At 38.1% G+C, this 22,652-nt stretch overlaps 1 protein-coding gene across 9 annotated transcripts in view; it reads right to left on the bottom strand.

Moving 5' to 3' along the window:
- Positions 1–770: 770 nt before the first annotated feature.
- BBX (BBX high mobility group box domain containing) overlaps positions 771–22,652 on the bottom strand; it is a 266,154-nt gene continuing 244,272 nt past the window's right edge. For 5 of the 9 annotated variants that reach the window (XM_012777182.3, XM_012777185.3, XM_012777187.3 and 2 more), the window contains 5 exons: positions 21,260–21,349; positions 19,847–19,906; positions 12,770–12,967; positions 10,798–10,984; positions 4,404–6,602 (listed from right to left, as the gene is read on the bottom strand). In XM_012777182.3, coding sequence (XP_012632636.2) covers positions 6,515–6,602; positions 10,798–10,984; positions 12,770–12,967; positions 19,847–19,906; positions 21,260–21,349 — 623 coding nt within the window. In that variant the 3' untranslated portion in view covers positions 4,404–6,514. Of the gene's footprint in view, positions 6,603–10,797; positions 10,985–12,769; positions 12,968–19,846; positions 19,907–21,259; positions 21,350–22,652 lie in introns of all 9 variants that reach the window. The other 4 variants (XM_012777181.2, XM_012777194.2, XM_076001274.1 and 1 more) reach the window with 4 other exon arrangements.

Genomic DNA, 22,652 nt, shown 5'->3' with positions numbered 1-22,652 from the left:
AGTTTACTTTGAAGAAGAACAGTTATACTCAGAATCTCTTGAATATATTTAATTTAGAGAAACGTGATCTTAGAGTTGGAATAAAAATAATACAATCAATAATTACCGTTTTAGGAGCATTTACACTACAGGCCCCAATGACAATGTTTTCATACTCTCTTTTCAGCCTCACAGCAATTGTACAAGAAGGTGCCATCACCATGGTCATTTAGATCAGTCTGGCTCAGGGAGGTTAAAAAATCCGATGGCAATAGGTGGAGCCAGAACTTGAAGCCAAGTCTGCCTGAATGCAAAGCCCATTCATTTGTTGATAGTTACACTGTGTTTGTGTGTAGTTTCCAAAGGATTAAAACAAAAAACATATCTAACATATAGGAATATTGGACTTGGCAAATCCAAGGTTGGTCTTAATGACATCACTTCCACAGTTTCTAGTTCAAGGAAAAGATGGTGTGTTCAGATCACTCTTCACAGGGAGGTGCCCCAAAGACTGTCGTCGCAAGTGGCATCCTGAAGCATGTGGTCTTTCTTCTGTTGGGCTGATCATTACTCTACAATTTCGGGAAAAAGCAGCCAAGGCTGCTCACATAATGGTGAATCACAGGCACACACAGTTTGGGGGAGACATAATTCAATGTTTTGAAATAGTTGAACTATCTTACTTTTATTGAAGTATTTTTCCTAGTTTTTTTAGTGGATATGGTACATTAAAGGCACATCTTCTATGGCCAGTAGTGTGTGAACATAAAGAAATATATTTGAATAATATCTTTAAAATATTTCAAAGTTTTATTAAATATTTTTATTCAGTTTTAAGATCACAGTTAAAGTACTTTAGCATGTTATACACATGACTTACATGTGCAATTTTTAGAAATATCAAATTAGGTATAAGATTTGCAGAAAGAAATTATATAAATGTGTATATTGACTTTTACTACACATACATCTAAGAAAGCAATAATTCTGTTGTACCATTAAGTGGAAATCATTTATTACATGGCATGTTTACACCAACTCTAAAGAGAACCAAGCCAATTTCTGAAAGCAAAAAAATGAGCGATTCAGTCATGCTGAAACTGTCAACAGACTCAAGACCTGGTGGTCAAATGAAGCTATGGTTAATTTATGACATGGAAGTAAGCAATTCAAACCTATGAGAAAAGTTCATAATCTGGTATGTGGAATCTCAGGTGGTTTTATTCTTTTCCTTGACAAATTCCTGAGAGCAAGAGACTTGTTTAGTGCTAATGAAATGAAAAAAATGTTGCTGAGCAAGTCGCTGAGCTCCAGATGGCACACCTTCCCTACCCCAGTTCTGCCGCTCTTAGAGCCGAGGCACTAATGTGAGGTGTTGGGGACACAAGCCCACCCCTGTGGTGGGCCGCAAAGCGAAATCAGTGTTCATTCAAGAAACACGTGTGTCTCTGTAATTTAGGTTAGAGCTTGTGAGGTAAGATTTGCATTGCGCGTGGAAGGGTTTGGAGGCATGGAATTAGATCCTTGTTACTCAGGAACCAGTTTCTGGCCCAAGTTATCAGGAAATCTTTGGAAGGAGTAGTAATTTTCACAATAACTAGTTCTGTGCGTAAAAATCAACTGGAGGGCAGGATCAGTTTTGACCACTGACTGCAAAAAGAACACAATGGCCATAGAACTTTTAACTTCAAGGTTTCCTCTCTCAATTTTATAGTATAAATCATACTATCACAGATTAAATTTGGCAAGAGGAAACTTTTTTAAAAAATGTAGAAGAAAAGGGTAGCACATACAGATAGGGATATTGTGAGGGAGTCAAATATATTTGTCTTTTTATTCACTCTTTTGTTGCTTCTTTGTTCTGAAGTGTAAGGAAGATAGTGTCCCCAGTGAAAAGAACAAAGTCATTTAATACGGAGTATAATAAACTTAGCTATCACTTCCAAACTAAAGCAAAGCAGTTCATCAAACCCTGAATACTTCACCAGACACATCTGGCAAGATGAACTGAACAACTGCTTCTTTTTTTTATTATAAGTATGCTGTTAGTCAATCTAAGTAAGATAATTTTTAAAACTCCCAAAATTCAAATAAAACAAATCCAAATCTAATTCTTTGGGAATGCTTGTCTAAACAACAGCAATATCTAATTTAACCATTAGTACACTTTTTGTAAGGTGCAAAACAAGGACCTATTTGGGGAAAGCTAAATTTTAATTTCTACCTAGCAGTCATTCTGAATACTTTATAGGTCAAATTGAATGATAGCATTTGCTTCTACTGCCCATTTTCAGCAATACATTGTTCTCTCTGGAGAAGGCGATTTGTGAAGTCAAAAACACTGCAGTGGAAAATAGTGGCACCGAAGGTAGAAGCAAAAAAAGACAAACTTTTATAACAGGACTTACTGAAATCAACTTTTAAAGCCGAGGTAGCCCATGAAGATTGGCCTTACACGAGGGCTCTGTGGAGCAGTGCAAGCAAAGGGGAATCTCCTCAACAGCATCACACACACCCCAACGTGCCCGTTACGAATGACGACTCCGGGCCTCCCAAGATTCCCTTCCTCTTCTCCGATGAGGCGGCGGTTGCTTCTCCTTGTCACTTGGATGCTGTCCTCCAGCCTCCAGCTGCTGGTCTTCAGAACATTTACAATTCATACAGTAGTTTAGCAGGCAGCATGGTCCCACTGCTTCACATTAATGCCAAATGCCAAACTTAGAACAGAGCTATTTGGTATTCCCCACCCCACCCCACCCTATAAACAAGACATGCCATTCAGTTTTCAGCTTACTCCTGTTCTGTATCAATTTATAAGTAGCTTGAGATTTTACATAGGTGCAAACACTTCCATACATTGAGCCAAAGACTGCAGAGTACAAACAAAATTTTATATGACTTAGAGCAGCATCTGACTTAAGAAAACGACAGGAATTGAACATGTTGGATTCTAAGTACCCAGAGCAGTTCAGATGCTCCTTTTTGTTCATAGTGTTTCATCACTACTTTTTTCTTTCTCCAGCAATTTTCATGGCAGGAACCAGAGTAACAATGATAACGTGGGAATTATTCAGCATGGCTGAGTATTGGGACACGGCATTGGTAGAAAGCTCATCTGACAGAATTAAATAAATATATTTCTGATATTTGTGGGAAAAAGATTGTTGGAATTACAACGGTATGATCTATCTTTTAAAAAGGGTTGTAATGATTTAACAATTTTGATCTAAAATCTGAGAACTAACCCAATTTGGGGACAAGAACCTGTATTTCCAATGTGGCTATGGGACATTTTTCTTTTTCCCGATCTCACATACAGTACCCAAACAATTAAAAACTTAAAGGATGTTTTACAGTATTTTTTTCTTTCACTCAGCTTCTTAGAGCTGCAGCTTCAGTTACTATAATATACTCTACACACTTCAAAATTACATAGGAAATACCCAGAGTAACTAAATAAATAAAAGGCTAAAGAAAACTGGAACAGTACTACGTCTCCATCTGAGACGAAATCTCCTACTTCCAGCATCGCAGAGAAGGGCTAGGACAATTTTTTTTCAACAGATTTATATACAGGTTTGAATCCAGAAATTAAGGTTAAAAGTATAAATATTGATAATTTCAACTAAATTCAGAATGGTTTCAGAAAGATATGATACAACAATTTAGAATAAAACAAAGCAGAAGAGCATCATATTTTGGTTTGCTTGAGATTTACATAAGGTGCAACAATTTTTTCTCTCGAGGATGCTGCGGGACAAATGTTAGTGTAGATGGAATTGCTGGCAGATTAAAGTACACACCATAGCAATATGATTTTCCAAAATAAAAAAGAATGAGAGAAATGAAATGAAAATGGAATCGGGGGTTGAGGGGAGAGCACTACAATATTGGTCTGAAATATTTGTGCTAACAGATGTTGTTACCTGAAAATACCAACACTCCTCTCCAGCAGATCCAGGGCATGAGAAGCACTATCACCGAAATCAAGACTTCACTCAGAGAGACGACAAGGTGAGTGTCTAAGGAACTATAAAGCTTTGCAGGATTTCTGCTACTCTCAGTGCCTAACCGCTTAAAAATTAAGCATTTCTACAAAAAGGTTTGTTTTTAAAGTATCTGAAAACAGTCATATCCAGTAGGTTGCCCTCCCGCCCCTACCCCTGCCTAAGGGAAAAGCCACTGAGGTTTAGGAAAAGCAGATCAAGTAAGATATTAATCACATAGAAAAAAAGTAATCTTTTGTTTTGCTTCTTTTTTAAAAAAGATCCCATGAATATACAGCAATCTCTTAAAGGACTCTAGTGAAATGTAATCGGAGGACTGAAGGAGGGTGCTCTGGCAAAAATAGATCTATTCTAACGTGTTCTATAGAATAACAAGTTAGTACCATTGTCAAGGTGCATGTTCTGCACCATACAATTTTTGTTGTTGGTTTTTTGTTTTTGGATTTTAGCTAATTATAATTTTCAAATCACTGCTACCAAGTGGTCCAAAACTCCAACAGCCACCAACATCGGGACCCAGCAATTCTCAAACATTCATTTTTTGTATTGAAATTTAGAAAATATTAATAAAACAGCATCATAGTAAAAATATTACGCTAAAATCTGGAACTGCTCACTTGATTTATTCCTATTTGAATGGGGTTAAGCTATAACCTCTGATTAACCTTTTACTAATTCCTTCTTCCTCCATCCCCACAGTGAATATGCGTATTCGAGGACACCATGCCAGTGCTCTGCTGCCCTCTTTATCTGCTTTAAAAAGAAAACAAACCTCTATATTTTTTCTATCCTGTTAGTATGTTGTACATATTGTCCAGCACCGAAACTGAAGTAATATCTACAACCATGAGGAGCTAAACCTAGTCAGTATTAATAGAGTCATGTTTTGTATGGCTATTAGGTCAAATTACAATTAGAAAAAAAAGCATCATTACAATTCAGTCAAGTATAAATAAGAAAGCTAGATAAAACCATGTAAACTGTCACCATTTAGAGATCTAATTCAAAAGCTTCAAACTTGAACTAGCACTATCAAAATTCCGCCAGTTTGAAAACCATTAAAAATTATTGCTGGAATCCAATAATTAAAATTTGGTAGTTTGTGCTGCGATGCAAAAGTGGGGAAATACTTTGTGCTATAGAACAAATACCCTGTGAAATATGTAGCCTCAGACTAATTTTGATTTATCCCTTTGCATCTGTTGCTAGGAAACAAGACACTGTGAACGTCAGGTGGTTAAGTCAATATGTTGAATGTTCTAAGCCAGTTAATCCACTTGGCACTGGCATATGTATGGTTGGTTTTATGTTCAAAAGCAACAAAATACAAAAAGGAAACAGAAACTTGCAGGTGGGTCTATGACTGAGAGTCCCACTCTGGTCAGGCATACCTCCCTCATCACTGCCTCAGTACCTCCTAAACAGCACAAACTCGAAATGGCTCTAACACCTGCAGTGCCAGTTAGGCTGTGCATAGCAATTGCAACCCGTCCAGTCTGTCTGTGATGGATATAAAAGGTCTGTAGCTCCAAATCCACATGAAGTGAGTGTCTTCAATGTGTTTAGAATAGTGAAGTAATACTAAGGTCACTTCTGAATAATATTTTTGTCTTTTTTTTTGTTTGTTTGTATGAACAATCCATTGGTCACTTAGACCCCTGTGTAAAAATAAAAGAATCCTCAAGGCATGAAAACATCAGTAATCTGTAATCTGTAGGACTCTTCCCCTGTCTGGGAAAATATTTGCCACAATTTGCCCCAAGCAAATTCTTCTTGGTCACTCAAGGCTAAGAAAAAAATTCAGATTGTAAGAGTTGTAATGTTTCTCTCTCTCTCTCTCTCTTTTTTTTTTTTTTGCCAGCAAACTACCACTCTGGTGGCAAATATAAAAGTGCAGAATATATGGACCACGAGGCCGAGCATACACCGCTAACAATGGTACATCTGCCTGCCCATGCTGCTTGGGAGTCTTCTGGAACAGGCTTTTTAATATTTATTCTACAATATAAATGTAGGTATAACCTATTATATAAACCATCTTAGAACTTAAATCTCCATGTACAAAAAAGACTAAGAATATCTAATAATAACTAGTGCAGTGCGTCAGTTTTTGTTTTTTTTTTTTGTTTTTTGTTTTCTTTTGAAAGAATAACTAGGTAATATATGAAACTAGTTTCACACTCTCTGGTTGGTAAAAGAGATGCTGGATGAGCTACAGTAAAGGCAGCCTTTTACCAAGTTACCACCTGTTACCGTCAAAAGCCTTCAATAGAAAGCAAAGCTCCAAAATCATTCTGTTTCTGCTCAATATCATCAGACAGATCACATCACCCTCAAAGATTCTGGGTTCCAAAAGAACAAACTGGCCCAAGATGCTAACTTCTGCTTCAAGTGAATCTGGGCCGAGTAGGGCAACAAGCACTTGTTTGCAGTCTCTATTTCCCACCACATGGCCTCACTAGCATCCCTTGGTAAAGACAAGGCTAGGGTAGTAGGTAAAGCACAATGTTTTACAAGTAAAGGGCGCTTCACTGGTCAGCGCAGGAAATAAGTACAGGAGCCTGTGGCATTTCTTTTGGCTGTCCGTCATGGGTGAGCGGAGTTGACCTCTGACCTCTGTAAAACAAGAGGAAGGAAAAAAATCACTTATTCAGAGTATGTTATTAGAGACAGGAGAGGATGAGGAATAAGAAATAAAAGCTTTGCAGTATCTTGTGTAACATCTATTGCTGACTTGTTACTTATACCATCTAATAAAAACTGTTAGAGTTTCTTTTTTGTTTTTCCCCTACTTCTTTTTCCTTCCTCCTTTCCATCCTCCCTTCCATCCTGAGATTCCCCTCATACAACCCAACAGTATACCTCCTGGCCCCCCCAAATAACCACTTCCATTTATAGAGATGAAGCCTGAAGTAACAACAGATTTGGGGCATCACCCTAAGAAGTGGAAAACTTTCAATCAAGGACTGAGGTGCTGGGACAACAATCTTCCTCTTGATCCACTGATACTAAAAATGACATGCTCCTTTCCTTGACTTGCCTGAAGCAGAAACTCTCCTATAATAATTGGTATCTCCAGGCTCATTTCTTAATATACATAATATATTTAAAACTCAAGGCCAATAAAAGCAATGATTCCTGAAGAGAAAGGGGTGTAACTCAAAAAAAAAAAAAAAAAAAGAATGAAAAATAAACAATGTATGAAGAAACTGTAAAATGCTCCCAACTAAAGAAAAGTCCACGTGTACATGGACAGAGAGTGTATATAGCAAGAAAGCAAGTACTGACTCTGGATTTTAGATTGTAAGAAAATCCAGCCTACTTGGGCCAAAATCAACACACGGAGGGAAAACTCCAGACAGGACTAGAAAATTCAAGGAAATTTCCATCATTTGGATTGGAACTATGCCAAACATAACTGATTTTTCATTCAGCTTTTGTATAATTTGTAGTAAAAAATAAAATTTACTCCATGGTTATGAGAAAACTGTCCAAAACTCTTGGTAATCTCTACAGAGCTTCTCATTCTAAAAAATAGGACTGGGTATTTCCTTGACATATGCCAACAAGTCTACCAAGCCTAGTCACCTAGACAATGCACACTCACTGCTCTGTCCCCTACAATGGAATGAAACACATAACACTGTACTGCAAATATGTGAAGTATTAGCAATGTTTTCACTGGCTGACCTTTCAATATAGTATCTTCTTCTGAGTATGTAGAACAAAAGGAGTTATTGTAAGATTCAGATTATATCTGGGGAGAATCAGTGCAAATGTTATACTCAAGTTCCTCTTGATGCACAATAAAGAAAAATAATGTAGACAAATTACAACAGTTGGAAGTTTCAGAGTCTGGTGATCACTTAATAGCCCAAGATATTTAGGATTAAAAAAAAGTATTAGAATTGAACTTCTGGATTAACCTGTTTATTCATGTGTGTATGCTATAAGCACCTTGTTTGATATGTTTGCTCTTTTTAAAATAAAGATGAAATTAAAATGATATTTTTACCTTTAAGATTGAATATCTATTAGTATTAAAAGATCCAAAAGAATTTTAATTAGTATTGGAAAAGAAAAAAAAAAGTGAAAGTACAATGTAAATGATGAAAAGTACAGTGTAAAAAAAAAATAGAAAGCAGGAGGGAGAGAGAGTGAAACTGGGATAAAAGTCCAGCTCAATCAATGAAAAAGGAAAGGAGTTAGGATCACTATGGGAGAGAACTGACTATGTGCTGCAACTAGGTGATGGTTCTAGCTCCCAGTGGAAGGGTCAGAGGAGAATCTTCAAGATTTTCTATGATCTTGACCTACACTTTCTTAGGCAGCATGCTTGAGCAAAGAGCGAGACCCTGGAGTTCAAATCTTGGCTCTGGCACAAAATAGCTGTGTGCTTTGGAGCCTTGGAGTTAATTAACCGTCTGTACCATCATTAAAATGGGACTAAAAAGACCCACCTGGGATGGCTAATTTAAGGATTAAGTTTAATAAGTTCTCCTCCTTAAAAACTCCTAGTAAATAAACAGGCTCTTAACAAAGGTTTGTTCCAATTCTATTTTATGCATTTTGTAAAACTGTCTTTCTATGTTGGATTTCTTGACCTAATGTTAGATTTTTCATGGCAAGAGTGCAGGCAATGTATTTCTATCCCTAACTCCATGGGCCACCCTCTAAACTATGAACCTAGATGATGCCTAAGCAATAATTAATTGGTGTGCAACCCAGGTACAATTACATTAAGCCCACAGGTAGAGGGCTGGCTGGTAGATCTGCTTTACGAGGTAAGGGCTAAGATTACAACTAAGACTCCCCATTGTGATCTGTCTTTCTATGTATTAGGAACACTAACCATGTGTTAGGTAGATGGTAAAATTCCAGTAATCAATGTTGTTCTTTCTAATGGGAGGTTAAAAAAATAACTTTTACTTACATTATTTTTCTATGCCTGCTATCTAACTTAGGCAGCCATACTTCAAGAACAACCTCATTTATTCATTCACCCATTAATGTAACAGGTACTATTTAAGCAAGTTGGGGACATGAAGAATAAAACCAGTGTTTTGCTTTCAAAGTATACTGGAAAAAGACAGAAGCATTAGCAAATAATTACAGGCTAATGTGAGAGCTGGTGTAAGAGAGGTATGCACATAGAATGTGAGGGCAACATGGAACGTGCTGCCTGGGTCTCAGGACTGAGCGCAAAGGACCAGGGCCTAGGGCTGGAGGTAGGAGCAGCCATTCACAGGAGAGGAACAAAGGCACAAAGGCAAGAACTGGGCTCATCTGGAAAGGAGCAAGTGATTCCATGCAACTATAGAGCAGCGAGTGTGGAGGGCAGGGAAAGGTGAGAGAGGGGAAGTTTGCCGTGGCTCTCTGTGGCTGCACACTGGGTCATGGGAGGCTGGTGGGTTAACAGAGCAACAGTGTGACCACAGCCATGTTCAGAAAAGAAAGCAGGCAGCAGCAGTGAAGGAGACTGTGTGGTAGCCTTTTCTGAACCCTGAAGTATGATCCCCCTCTGAATTCTTACATCACCTCTTATTTCCACAATTCACAGGAACACTTAGTAACATTCAGGCAGATATCTGCATGTGTGTGTGCATTTGTTCTACACCTGACTATAAAACTCCTTGAGTGGAGAAGTCTCTGTGCATTATCTCCCTCAGAGACTTCAGTGGATTTTAACAACGTCAGTCACCATTCACTTTGCTATTAGGAACTTGTAGTGTACATATGAAAAGGAATTTGACTTCTTGGAAATATCTAGAGGCTGCTTGTGAGGAAGCACAAGAGCTTTAATGTGGCAGGTAAGAGCAAACCAAGCTCACATGGGGCCTCCAGGTTTACCGGATGTGGAAAAGGAGCTAGGGCCTCCAGGTGTCTATCCAAGTTGTGCTAGGTGTCAAGCTCTTTTGTACCGAAGATTGAAAGTCTAAGAAAGTAACTCATCCATAGGTAATCCACTTTGAATAAAAATATAAAATACCTGAATTTACAAAAAGGCTTTTTTTGCCTTCCCGAAGGATCCATTAAGTAGCAGAATACCCAATTATACACTTAGAACTTAATATGCTTTCTGTGGGGCTTTGTCGAGTTCAAAGGGTTTTCACATCTATGATCTCCTCTGATCCTTACAACTTTGTAATTCTTTGGGGATATCATTATGCTCAATGTAAGATGAGAAAACTAAGGTCCAGAGAAATAAATTACTTTGTAGCAAATCACAGAGAGCTGAAGAAAAATCCAGGCCTTTCTGCCTATCATGAGTCAGATACCAAAATGCTCTTTCCCCTGAACCACCTGTCTTCTGACAGCTGGGACTACCACTGCCACCAACACCATCCTCACATGCCAGCACTGGGATCCTCTATTCATCCCATTGAACACCTCTGAATGAGTGCCACCTACCCTCGTTTTACAGAGGAAAAAACCCAGGGCAGAGAGTTCTTGCTCAAGATCTTTCATTTTGCAGGTGATGGATTTAGGACTTAAACTCCAGTCTGTGATATGACTCCAGAGCTCATGCTTAATGGTTAGATAACACTGCCTCCCTGCTCTCAGGCTTTTTATGGAAATGAAGTTTAGCCACAGGATAATATATTCAACATAAAGTACTTGGCTGGCTATATTCCCTTATATTTTCTCACACTGCTAATTAGCATACATGCTTTTGTATATAAAACCCATATAAATAATAAGGCTCTTGAACCAAGTATGAACCCCAATGCATTGTGAAAAATGTCGCAAATCATGTCAAAAAGGTCAATTTGCATTCCGCATTGCTCTCTGTCGATGTTCCACCACTAACCTGTGCACATTCTCCATGGCTGCCACTTCAGCCAGCGCAGCGAGGCTAAAGAAGGCAGACACGGCAGGCATTTCAGGAGTACTGCTCCGCATCTCCTCCACCTCCGTGTTGTGGGAGCATTCGTCATTGCAGTCTGCCTCGGCTGCTTTAGGGAGACTCCTCTGCAGTTGTTCCTTTGGTTTGTCATCTGTAACACAAGAGAAATCCATCATGAGAAGATCACTTTGTTCTCTCCAGAGAAGAGACTCTGAGAAAACATTGTGCCAGACAATGTGAAAAGTGCTAACTTTCTCTACTGTTCGCTTCTGCTATCCGTTGAATATTAAGGCTTTTACAGGATCTCTTCTCCCACGGTAACAAAGCTCTTTTATTAAGCTCAATTGCAACTATGGACAGTACTATGCCCTGAAGTTGAGCTGCAAAGAAACTGTGTTATATCCAAGGTCAAAGAATGGGTCAATCTTGGAGTGGGATGGAAAATTGAGCACTGGCCAAAATACAATGCGAGGGACTTCTGCAGAGGACCTGCAGACACTGTAAAAGGGCCCTTAAAAACCCAAATGACTAAACATTTCTCATGAATCCATAGCATGCCCTACCATATATGGCAACTTAGACACTGGGTATGCTGTGACACTAACACTCAGGTTAGCCCAAACATCAGATTCATCAATACTAATGAGATCCCAAGTTGTTATTTTGCTCTGAAGACCTACTGGAAAGAAGACAAAAGGCTCTCTAGTATTTATAAAGACGTGGATGAAATGCTATGCAAACATACCTTTCTTTATCACATAGCCGTTATAAAGGAGGAGAAATTTTTTACAATGGGCTAAAAAATTTTAAATATGGAAAGCAATTAATAAAAGCTATAAATGTTATACATTAGAATATGAAAGTTGTATGGTACTTTTCTACATAAAAGGGAGTATTTTCTCAAATCTTTCACTCTTCCTACAAGTGAAAATGAAATGAGGCTACAACAGTCTACAAAATGAAAGTTGCAGAACAGAACCCAGATTGGAAAGGGAAGGAGGGAGGGGCCCTGCTGGACTAAACATGAGGACATCTGGATTTTGGCCCTCATGCTACTTCCACTTCATTGAACATACTTAGAAGAAAAAAAGTTTCACCTTTTTGTGTTTCAGCTCTTACATGACAGGGTAAAATTCAAGGTCTTTAATATGCTCTATAGTTCTAACAATCTAAGTATGCAAAACACAAGGAAAAATGCACAAAATTCCCTAATTGTCCTCTAATTCTAACTCAGCAATCAATTCATCTCTATTAACTCAAATCATAAAAAATGAAATATTCAGGTACAGAAAAACAACAGCTAAGACCACTAATGCCTAGCTGGTATGGCACCCCAAGATTCTGGAGTGGTTCTCAGTACCACTCACTGGCCCTTCAGGTAATTCCACTGTCACGGAGGCCATCAAGAACAGCAAACAGACCACAGGCCATGACTGAGAATGGGGAATATTGGTTGGTTGGATTAGACCAGAGAACTCAAGAAATCTAGAAGCATTCTCAAACTCTCTTAGTGGTCTGAATCAGCTTTATATGAAATGCCAGATGCATTCTAAGGTTTGAATACCTGATAATCTGGCTTCTAGTAACATGAACAGCAGACTATGGAGAAAATGGATTCAACTAGTACCTTTAAAAGTCTAGGCTCTCCTGGGATTGACTTAATCAAGACTTTTGTGCATGTTAAGAAAGAGAAGGGGAAGCTGACAGTCCTAAAAACTACTTTTCCTTTATAGGAATTCAGATATGCTCTTGGAAAAACAGCTGTGATTTTAAAACTCAGAATTTTAAAACACATTTGGGGGCCTGCAGAAAACTGCAGAACAGATCCATTTTCAATGAGGAATCACTGTTGGCTGATAGTTACTCACTGGCCACCGAGGCCATGATGGTCACCTGCTTGCTCTGGTTATCTCTGTCTAGAGCTCCCTCTTCTTACCCAACGTGCCTCCTGCTGGTGATACCCGGCCATCTGCTGTCCTGACAAGGTGTGTGATCTTGGTTTTCCTTGCTTTTCTCTTTTGGCTGCCCACCAAAGGTTCTTGTGTCGTTGTTGGCTCTGGAGTGTTGGGAATGGATGGGGTATTTTTAACCTTATGAGCAGGCTCTGTGGTGTTTTTGTCTTCTGAAAATATGGCTGAAACAGGACAAACCATATATAGTTACACACAAAAACACAAGGCACCAACACTGCTCTAAGAAGGAAACATTTCTACATGTCTGACTCATCTGAATGGAGAATTTCCATTCAGAGTTTCCAAAGTATTGATGGAAGAAAGAAATAAAACACTGCCTAAGATTTGTTTACTACTGATTGATATTTACTTTGATAAATTAAGTGCAGAGGATTAAGATACCTTTTCTCTTTCTTTTTACATTTTCTAAGTCTTTGGATTTTATAGGTTGGTGGGGGAGGATAATGTATGCCAAGCTGAGTAAATTACATGCCAAGAAACCACATGTCTCAGTTGTTACCAGAGCCCCTATCTCAGATCCTTTTGGCCAGTTGGTCTGGAGAGGATAGTAAAAGAAGTTTCTTTTCTTCTCTGGACATCAAGATTAAATATGTGCTTCTTAAATTTATGTTTGTGGTTGCTTTCAAAAGCATCAGCTTGGGTTGCTCAGAAAAGAATTGTGAGGCCTGACCTTCTTTTATGTGCACTGACTGCTCAGTAAGGATAGGACAAACACTGGTGAAGCCAGGATGCAAATGAAAGAAACTCTCATTCACTGAATTCTAGGACAAGGTGAATGTGCTTAGTGAAATAATTTATTGAAGTCTCACATATCAGCAGGATTCATGGAGAGCCTAGTTTTAGGTATCCTAATTGTAACACTAATAAATCATTTAACAGCACATTCTTGTACCGTGAGTCACTGGGTCAAGAGTAAGGAAGACACTTGTCACCAAACACTATACTCTTGGTTTAAACGGATTGGGAATGCTTGTATCTTTTCTTATTTACTCATTTACTTAGAATTTCACCACTCCCCCTCATAATTTAAAAGTAAGAAAAGAACATGTAGACATGAGGTTAGAAAACATTTAGGGGCATATACATGTAGTCAAGTTTCATGATTGGGAGTTTTTTTAAATTCCAGTGACCTAAGGGCTTATACTCAGGGAAAAGAAGATTAAAAAAAAAAAAAATTAAAACTATCCAGTCTCTTAGGATAGGCACAGAAATCATTTTTGACAAAGAAGAGGTAAGTGTGGATCAGAAAATTAAGGTCTGACATGACCATCTCCAAGCCAACTAAACCCAGAAGATAAAGAAGGTGGATCTGAAGGTAGATGTTGGCAATAAAGCAATATATGTATAACATAGGAAGCAAAGAAAGCTAAAATAAGAGCAAAAGAACAGAACAAGAATAACTCTGGGTGTGAAAAAATGCACTTGTTGGTATAAACACTTGCATAGCCTCATTTAAAAATTTTAATCTAGCTCTCTAATGGGTTTAGGTATATCCTCAAGGAAGAAGGGCTACAGATTAATGAGATCTTTTATGCTGGAAATCATGGCATCTTGTCTTTAAAGGATATCTGAAAAGAAGAGGCTGATTCCAGGGTTCACATTCCAAAACAAGTGGGAAATAATTTCAATTACATCAAAAGTAAGTATGTAAAGCAGAAATCACACCATGATTTGTGGTTTGGCCTTACCTCAGTATTGCATAACAGATGGCTGTGTGGGGACAGGCTTAAGATAACAGTTATTTAAAAAAGCTACTTGGCAATGCTCCCAAACACCTTTTCAAGCAAGTAATCAAAAATCAGAAAAAAAGGATTATTTTAAATTGCATATCTATACCCAGGTTAAACGGATCTACCTCAAAGATGAACTAATTTACTCACTTAAGTCTTAAAATATTTATCCTTTGATATCAAGCTTAACATAGGCCAGTGGTGGCATATATTTTAAGATTTTTTTTTTTTAGTTTCAACTTCAATAAAAGTTTCCAGTAAAATAAAAGATAATTTGGCTAGAAACACTCCAAGGATGTTTCATGACTCTGCTTTACCATTAAAATTCAAAGCCTCCTAAAAGTATAAAGAAGTCAACTTCTGAATTTAAAATGAGCACCAAATAACTTCTACTGGATATTCACAAGTTTCAACATTTCTAGTTTCTTATCCAGATCCCTTCTGATTACAGAGGGAGTCTTGCTCACCTCTCTGGTATGATCACTACATTGCAGATGGACATTCCAGAAAGAGCATTAACCTCTCCCCCTTTCTACTTCCTCTTCCCAGAAAAATCCAGAACTTGTGAAAATAAGGGTATAGCAGGGTTCTGCAGAGGGAAAGGTGCATTATGTCTTATATCAGAAGAACTGATTACTGAAAGAAGTACCAAGGAGGTAAAACAAAAGGCATGGATACTAGAAAAAGCCCAAGTCGATTGGATGACCTGATTTTTACACAGAGACCACAGTGTCATGGAAACAACACAGACATAGAGAGACTGGAATTGTGTTCCTGACTTTTTAAATTACTAACTGCTGGAACGTGGGTCTCAGTTTCTTCATGTAAAGATGGAGGTTGGCCTAGGTTAGCTCCAAAGGAGCCATCTAGCCCTAAAATAATGTTGGTTTTGGCACACATCTGCAATCAGGGCCCTGGCTGGGGAAAAGCAAGACCCCAGTCAGCTCCAGAGTCACAGCCAGGGGAACCATATTCCCTTGACTAACTCTGGATTGTTTTTTATTTTGGTGAGTTTTCAAATGGTTTTGTTTCTATTCAATGACTGTTCCTTTTATAGTCTGTCTTGTTTTATGGTTTAGATGGAGGACAGCCCTCAGGGTCAGCCCAGGGAGAACCTTCACCTAAGAAAGAATTGAGGAAGACAGGTGAGGCCTGATGGATCTGTATGGGACAAAACAGCGTATCTCAGTCCAGGAACACTGGCAAAGCAAAGCATGGTGGTGAGGAACAACAAATGAAAAAAGCTAAGAGAGGGAAACAAGCAGGAAAGTTTAGGACAAAGATAACAAGCCAGTTCCGCCTCCTCCCTGCCCCTACCTAATGAAAAAGTGAGAAAAGAAAGGCTTTGTCATCCAAAAACAAATTAGTCATTTCTCTTCCAGCTTTTAACTGAACACACAAAACCACACAAGCACTGCAGAACAAGTCCACAGGGCTAGTTTTTACACTCGACAATAACCATAACACACTTGGAGTGTATCATCGGAGAGTGATAATGTGAGCTCGCTCCTGGAGCCACATCAGGAACGCTGCAATAAGGGACGGTCATGTTTTCCAAACTCTGATCCCAAAATGTGGAGTAAGTTTTTTGGGAAAGCAGCACTGCTCTTGTATTGTACCCCAGGAGGCCACTAGAGTGCTCCAGAGTCATGAATTCACATTCCAACTGGGGACTCAAACTTGCACTGAAATTATTATAGCCAGATCTGGAATCTCATTGTCTTTGGTAGGTCTCCCATGAACTGAAACAGCAGTTAGATGCTGAATGGAACACAGGAAAAAGAATCAAATGAATGAGCCTTATCTAAGATCCTGGGAGACTGCTGAAATTATATAGCAACTATTTTAAACTTGAAAAAAGAGATCAAGTTAGTCTGGGCGCTGTGGATCATCTGTAAAAATCTAATTATAAACCAGAGATTTTCCTGCCTGTAATAAGATTTATACATTGCAAAGAAACTAATTCTATGGAGATTCCTAGTCTGAGGTTTTAGGGGTCTTTCTCTTATAAGGTATCATTTATGTTTTCAACATGTGAACCAAATGAGGGTTAAAAAGTTTACAGATATGCCTGAAAAATTGAGACAGTAATGGCTAATGTGCTTAAGTGAAGACCTGGTTTCTTCCCTTCCTGTTTTTGTTGGTTGGGTTTCAATTCCTCAACATGTACTTGGGGCTGATAAACCCTTCTTTACTTCACTGGGACTGCTGTCAACGTGAAATTTAAAAAATATATATTTATGTGAAAGCCCTCTGTCAACTGTAAGTGATAATAAGTATTAATTATCATCATCATTATCGCAATTAGAAACCTCTATTTTAAAGCATGAGCATATGACACCTTAACTAGGTAGAAAGATAAACACCATCGCAGAGGTAGGTGGTCTTGGTTTATTTGAAAATTTTACCTTTAATTCTAGGCAGTAGGAAATCTCTCTCTTTTTTGGAAATAGAAAAAAATTTTCAGAAAGTGGTTTATAACCATTTTGCATTTTGAAAGCATATGGAAAATGCTTAAGACAGATCATAATCTTAGCATTTAAACCTTAGATTACTAAGCATCTAAAGATTTCTGATATTTTGGGGGGAAAATGAATTGCAAGATAGCTCTACACAAAGTTCTACTTTACAAAGTGGTGTAAAGAAAGCATAGTGAATTTTAAGTCATCCACTTTAACAGAAGTCAGGAACAACTGAACAGCTATAGAGCTTCGGTTGAACCAACATTTCTTTTTTCTTTTTTTTTTTTTTTTTTGAGACAGAGTCTCGCTTTGTTGCCCAGGCTAGAGTGAGTGCCGTGGCGTCAGCCTAGCTCACAGCAACCTCAAACTCCTGGGCTCCAGTGATCCTTCTGCCTCCTCAGCCTCCCGGGTAGCTGGGACTACAGGCATGCGCCACCATGCCCGGCTAATTTTTTTATATATATATCAGTTGGCCAATTAATTTCTTTCTATTTATAGTAGAGACGGGGTCTCGCTCTTGCTCAGGCTGGTTTTGAACTCCTGACCTTGAGCAATCCGCCCGCCTCGGCCTCCCAAGAGCTAGGATTACAGGCGTGAGCCACAGCGCCCGGCCGAACCAACATTTCTATTAGATACAACAGCTACAAACAATTCCCATCTAACCTTTGTGTAGGATGGTTTACCCACGTTAAAATTATTCTATATTATGGTTTCATTTTATGTCCCTATATATTTATACCCTCCAAGGCAAATTTTTAATAAGTGCTGATACAGCCATAGGTGAGGATAAAGTAAAGGGGGCTTAGATAATTTCACAAAGCACATAGTCACTGACCAAACAAGTAAATGTTGAGGATAATACAAAAATAAATAACTGAAAAAGGTTACTTTAAGTTACTAGTAATTTCTGATGCCCAAATTGATTCCTTTTTTCCTAGCCATGTAAAAAGAGTTTGCACTCTGCACTAAATAAAGGACCTACATTTTTCAGTGCATGTTCTCCAAAGTTTTATTTCATATAAATTAATAATAACTATAATTAAATATCACCAATAATAACACTATTCCTACTAAGGTTGGAATTGCCTGTAAGGCTCAAAATTTATTTACTCTTCTGTCCCCAGACAGGCAGAAAATTAGGACTGCAGAAGATGGTGCTTCTAGCATCACAACACTTAGTTCAAGGTATCACAATAATAAAATCATCAAGTGTTAGAGGGGAAACAGAATTTACAATCTAAGTATCACTATATCTGATCATTCACCCAATCCCTAAACACACGAATCACATATGTATTTTATGCATTTTGCAATTTAGCCTTCTTGACCATTTATCCATTTATTTTCTTTGTTCTTCCTTTTCTCATGTTTGGCAACCCTCATACCCTGACCACATTTTTTCCACTTCCTGAAATTTTAACAGTCATATTCATATGAGATCCTCCTGGACCTTTTCCTCTACTCCTAAGTTGTAACCTACGTATCTCTGCAGGGTTTTCAGTGTTTAAAAAGTGAAACAAAGTATATATTAATAGAACAGTATCATTCAAATAAAGTTGTCTTAAATGCCTTTTAGATTCCCTTGATGGTTCATCAGTGCCTTACATTTACCAAAACTATGCAGAATATATTTATAAATATATTTTATTTTAAAATATATTTTAAAAAGCTAAGGTATCAATTTGGGGATATTAGGATTTACTGCTACAAAGTGCACAATTCATATATTGTTATGCCAGCACTTAAACAGAAATAATATTTCATAGAGGTTGTGAATGTGAATTAACAAGTCAGAAAACAAAATAGATGTACTACTGGCATTTTCTGTAGAAGTATAATGATACAAAAGCACACACAGCTGATAGGAACTGTGCCTACTAAAACCAAAACTGTTTGTTTAATATTAACTCAGACTTGAATACTTTTGCTAAATATCTTAAAAACATGAGTATTTCTGATAAATGACTTAGGTCAAACATGCATTTTAATTTTTTCCTAATTTTCAATAAAGGAACAAGAGCATATTTGGGAGTCAAGAGATGTGGACTAGGTCATTAAATTCCTATTTCTGGACATAAGTAAATTGAAGGGGCCAAAATTGGATGATCTCTAAAGTCCCTTCTAATTTTCAAATGAAGCAACTCCTAATTAAGCATTACAAAAACATTCAGCCTTTTTAAAATTCAGTTCTTTTAAAAATATCTACAATGAAAAAAAGGAAATCAATAGGAAGAAGACAGAGATGGCTCCCCCTTAACCATCACAGAAATTAGCATTCACCTAAGGGTTCAATATTTAGCAGTAATTAAAGTTACAAATAAATATGGCTGTGTGAAATTTCAAAATAAAATCTGTACCTACGACTAACAACATGACTAGTTAATATTGGATTTTCTTTAGCTATGCCTAAGCCTCAGGGGCGTTCTATTTTAACATATTTGGAGGTATAGGGTGGTGGGCTAGGGAAAACATTCAGGTGACGAATCATTGCTGCAGGCCTGCTCATGCCCGTCCAATGATGGGTGCCCCATGACTCGCTACACAACTCCCCTGAACATAAGCGTCTGCTTGCAACAGGAACTTCACGGCTAAAAAACTCTCATCTCTGGTTAATCCAAGTCAAAGTTTACAAATCCCCTTTTGACAAATTAACACCACATGACACATAGCTTAACTCTTGGCAGGAGCACCCCAAATAGTAGTTTTGTTATGAAAATTAAAAATAACATCATCATGAACATCCAGGTCTAATGCTGTTGGGTAAATTATGCCTTTTTAAGCCTATAAAAATCATGCCATTTTCAGCTTAGACTACCTGAAATTAAACAATGAATATTACTTGCTTTACCTTCTGCAGGGTGAATGGCATCCAAGAAGAGTTGCTTGTTTGACCATTTATCCCCACTTCCTAAAAAAACATAACAAAAAAGGAAAGGAAAGTGAAAACTCTACTCTTGGACACACATATTATAAAAACAAAACAATATACAAAATAACAAATATGAAACATCACACAAATGAAGCAGAATTTTATTTCAATTATTTAATTCTCAAAATGGCACTTACCAACTAAAATAATTAGGCTATACAGGAAATGGATTAAAATTAAACATTTTTTTTGTCTTTTATGAAATATACTATTGGATAATTTCTGCAACTTTAATCAAGGTAATATGAAAATCAGTAAAAGGGAATGACTAAAGCTAATATTTTACCTAGATAATAATGTTTCTTCACTGGAAGCAGAGGAAAAATAATGTCAACATACAAAACAAAATCAAGAAGCTGAGTGGCGGTGAAAATAAAGCCCAAATTATATAAAAGGTTACATACAGGAACAAGCAGGCACATATGTCTACACATAGCAGACAGCTGCATTGAAAGCCTCATTCAAGAAACATGAAATGCTTCACATCTGGCCATGCAAGTAGGATGCAAATGGGCATCAGATGAGTAGGTTTATGGCAGTCATGACACTAACATGCAGGGAAATGCTGAAGACAGCTTGACCTTCAGAATACTTGGCTGTATTGAGCCAGACAGGAAGACTTGTCTTTTATGTGAAAAAAGAGGAGTCCTGAACTATGAGAAGAAAGAGATCTTAAGATGAGCCCTGCAGAGATTCAAGGACTCATCAAGATCACAGCAACGAGGCAGATGTTCAGAGTAAAGGGTTGGTAGAAGTACAATAAGTCTCTATTGACCTCTGGAAATAACAGGTATGTGACTGAAGGAGGTGGGAGCTAACGACGAAGTATAAAGATGGGGGAAAGACGTAGGTTACAACTTAGGAGTAGAGGAAAAGGTCCACAAGAATCCTCAAATGTCAGAAAAAGCATACAAATGGTGGGTCTTTCATATGAATATGACTGGTAAGATTTCAGGAACTGGAAAAAATGTGGTCATGGTATGAGGGTTGCCCAATGTGAGAAAAAGAACAGTGAAAGAAAATAAATGGATAAGTGGTCAAGAAGACTAAATTGCAAAATGCATCAAATACAGATGAGAAGAAGAAATTTTAGGATTCATATGCAACTCTGAAAATAGAGACAAATACGGATTTGAATAGGAATCCAAGTGAAGGAGATGTGCAATTAGCTGCAGAGTCTAGAAAGAATGACTATGCCCGTGTCAGGAGCAGATGGCAAGAAGCAAGCACGGGGAGGGGAAGGTGAAGGCGGTGCACGGAAGCATTACTCAAAGATGAGTTCACAATGGAGGTGACCAAGAACCCTTAATGGAGGGTGGAAGGCACCAATACCTTTTTCCGGAACATTAGGCTTCTCCTTTTTGTGCTTATATTTGCTGACAATTTTGTGGAATAAATTCTTTTTCTGAGACTGGAAAGGACCTACAGACAATATTAATATAAATATAGTTCAAATTCACAGTGTTTTGTAAAACAATATTGTGTGTTTTTCAACAATTACACCCTCCTCCCTCCTGTGCAACAAGCAAATTGAGTCGCAAGAAATGTCATCTTGCATCTTCACTCATTTAATTGATGCTCAGCCCCCTTCTTTACGCTTATTTCAAATCCAGTTAGATTTTCTTTAGAAATGTATTGGGCAGAAGCCTCCATTAGGGCTGGGACTCCTACGCAGAAACTGCAGATTTAGTGAGTAGAAACAGACTACAACCAATAATAGCAGAGTGGCTATGGTCTGTAACGAGAAAAGATTTTACTTTAGACTCCTAAATGCCATGAAGGAAAGGATAGCATGTGTGTTTTCCATCTCTCCTAAGAAACTGATTTTTCACAACAAGGACAGCACTTTCAGGCCAAAAGGTGAACTGTCATGACAGCATTAGACAGCTTTCTGGCCTTTTCTGAGAATATTCTAGGAAGAAAAAAATGATTTTAAAATAGAAAATATTTACCAAAAAACTTTTTTTCTGGGTGGGAGGGGGGAAAGTTTCAGATTCTATCTTAGTTTTCTCAGAAGAAAACAGAATTGAGATTTTTCAGTGAACAATCAGAAATACCAACAACAACACTGACCTCCTCAAAGCAGGTTGCTTTCTACACCTTGTAGATATTTCTATGTGAAACTGACTTAATAATTTTATATAACTTCTGTTTCTTCATCTGTGAGACCATACTAAATCACGGGTTGGCATAAGGATTAAAAAAGCCAGAAGCTTCATATGCTGTCCCTGCGGCATCTGCCCACCTACCGGTGTCTGTCCCTATACGCTCTGCCTTCTGGCCAGCGGCGAATCACTTTATGCTTCCCATCTCGTCAGTGCCTCCACCTGTGCATCAGCCCCCCTCCCCAGCCGGCTGAACATCATCATTTCTCCCTCTCTTAGTGGGCCACTCCATCAATATACAAACATACATTATGTCTCCCAACTTTAAAAAAAAGGTGATGGCTTCTGCCCAAACTTCCCTCACATCAGTTATTGCCCTAGTTTGCAGCAAAATTCTTTATAGAAGGGTTGCCTATATTCACTGTTTCTAATTTATCCCCTTCCATTCTGTCTTATATCCACTCCCCAGGGTTCTGCCCTTGCCACTCAGGGTGATCAATGACCCTCATGCTGTGAAGACCAATTATGGATCCTTATCCTACCAGGCTGTATGTGTAGCTTCTGACATTGCTGACCACTCCGCCCACACCCTCTGTCTTGAATACTTCCGGCTTCCGGGA

The sequence above is a fragment of the Microcebus murinus genome, chromosome 1 (genome assembly GCF_040939455.1).
Source record: "Microcebus murinus isolate Inina chromosome 1, M.murinus_Inina_mat1.0, whole genome shotgun sequence".
Lineage (NCBI taxonomy): Eukaryota > Metazoa > Chordata > Mammalia > Primates > Cheirogaleidae > Microcebus > Microcebus murinus.
Note: the sequence above shows the minus strand (reverse complement) of the source record. Positions and strands in the feature narration are given on the sequence as shown.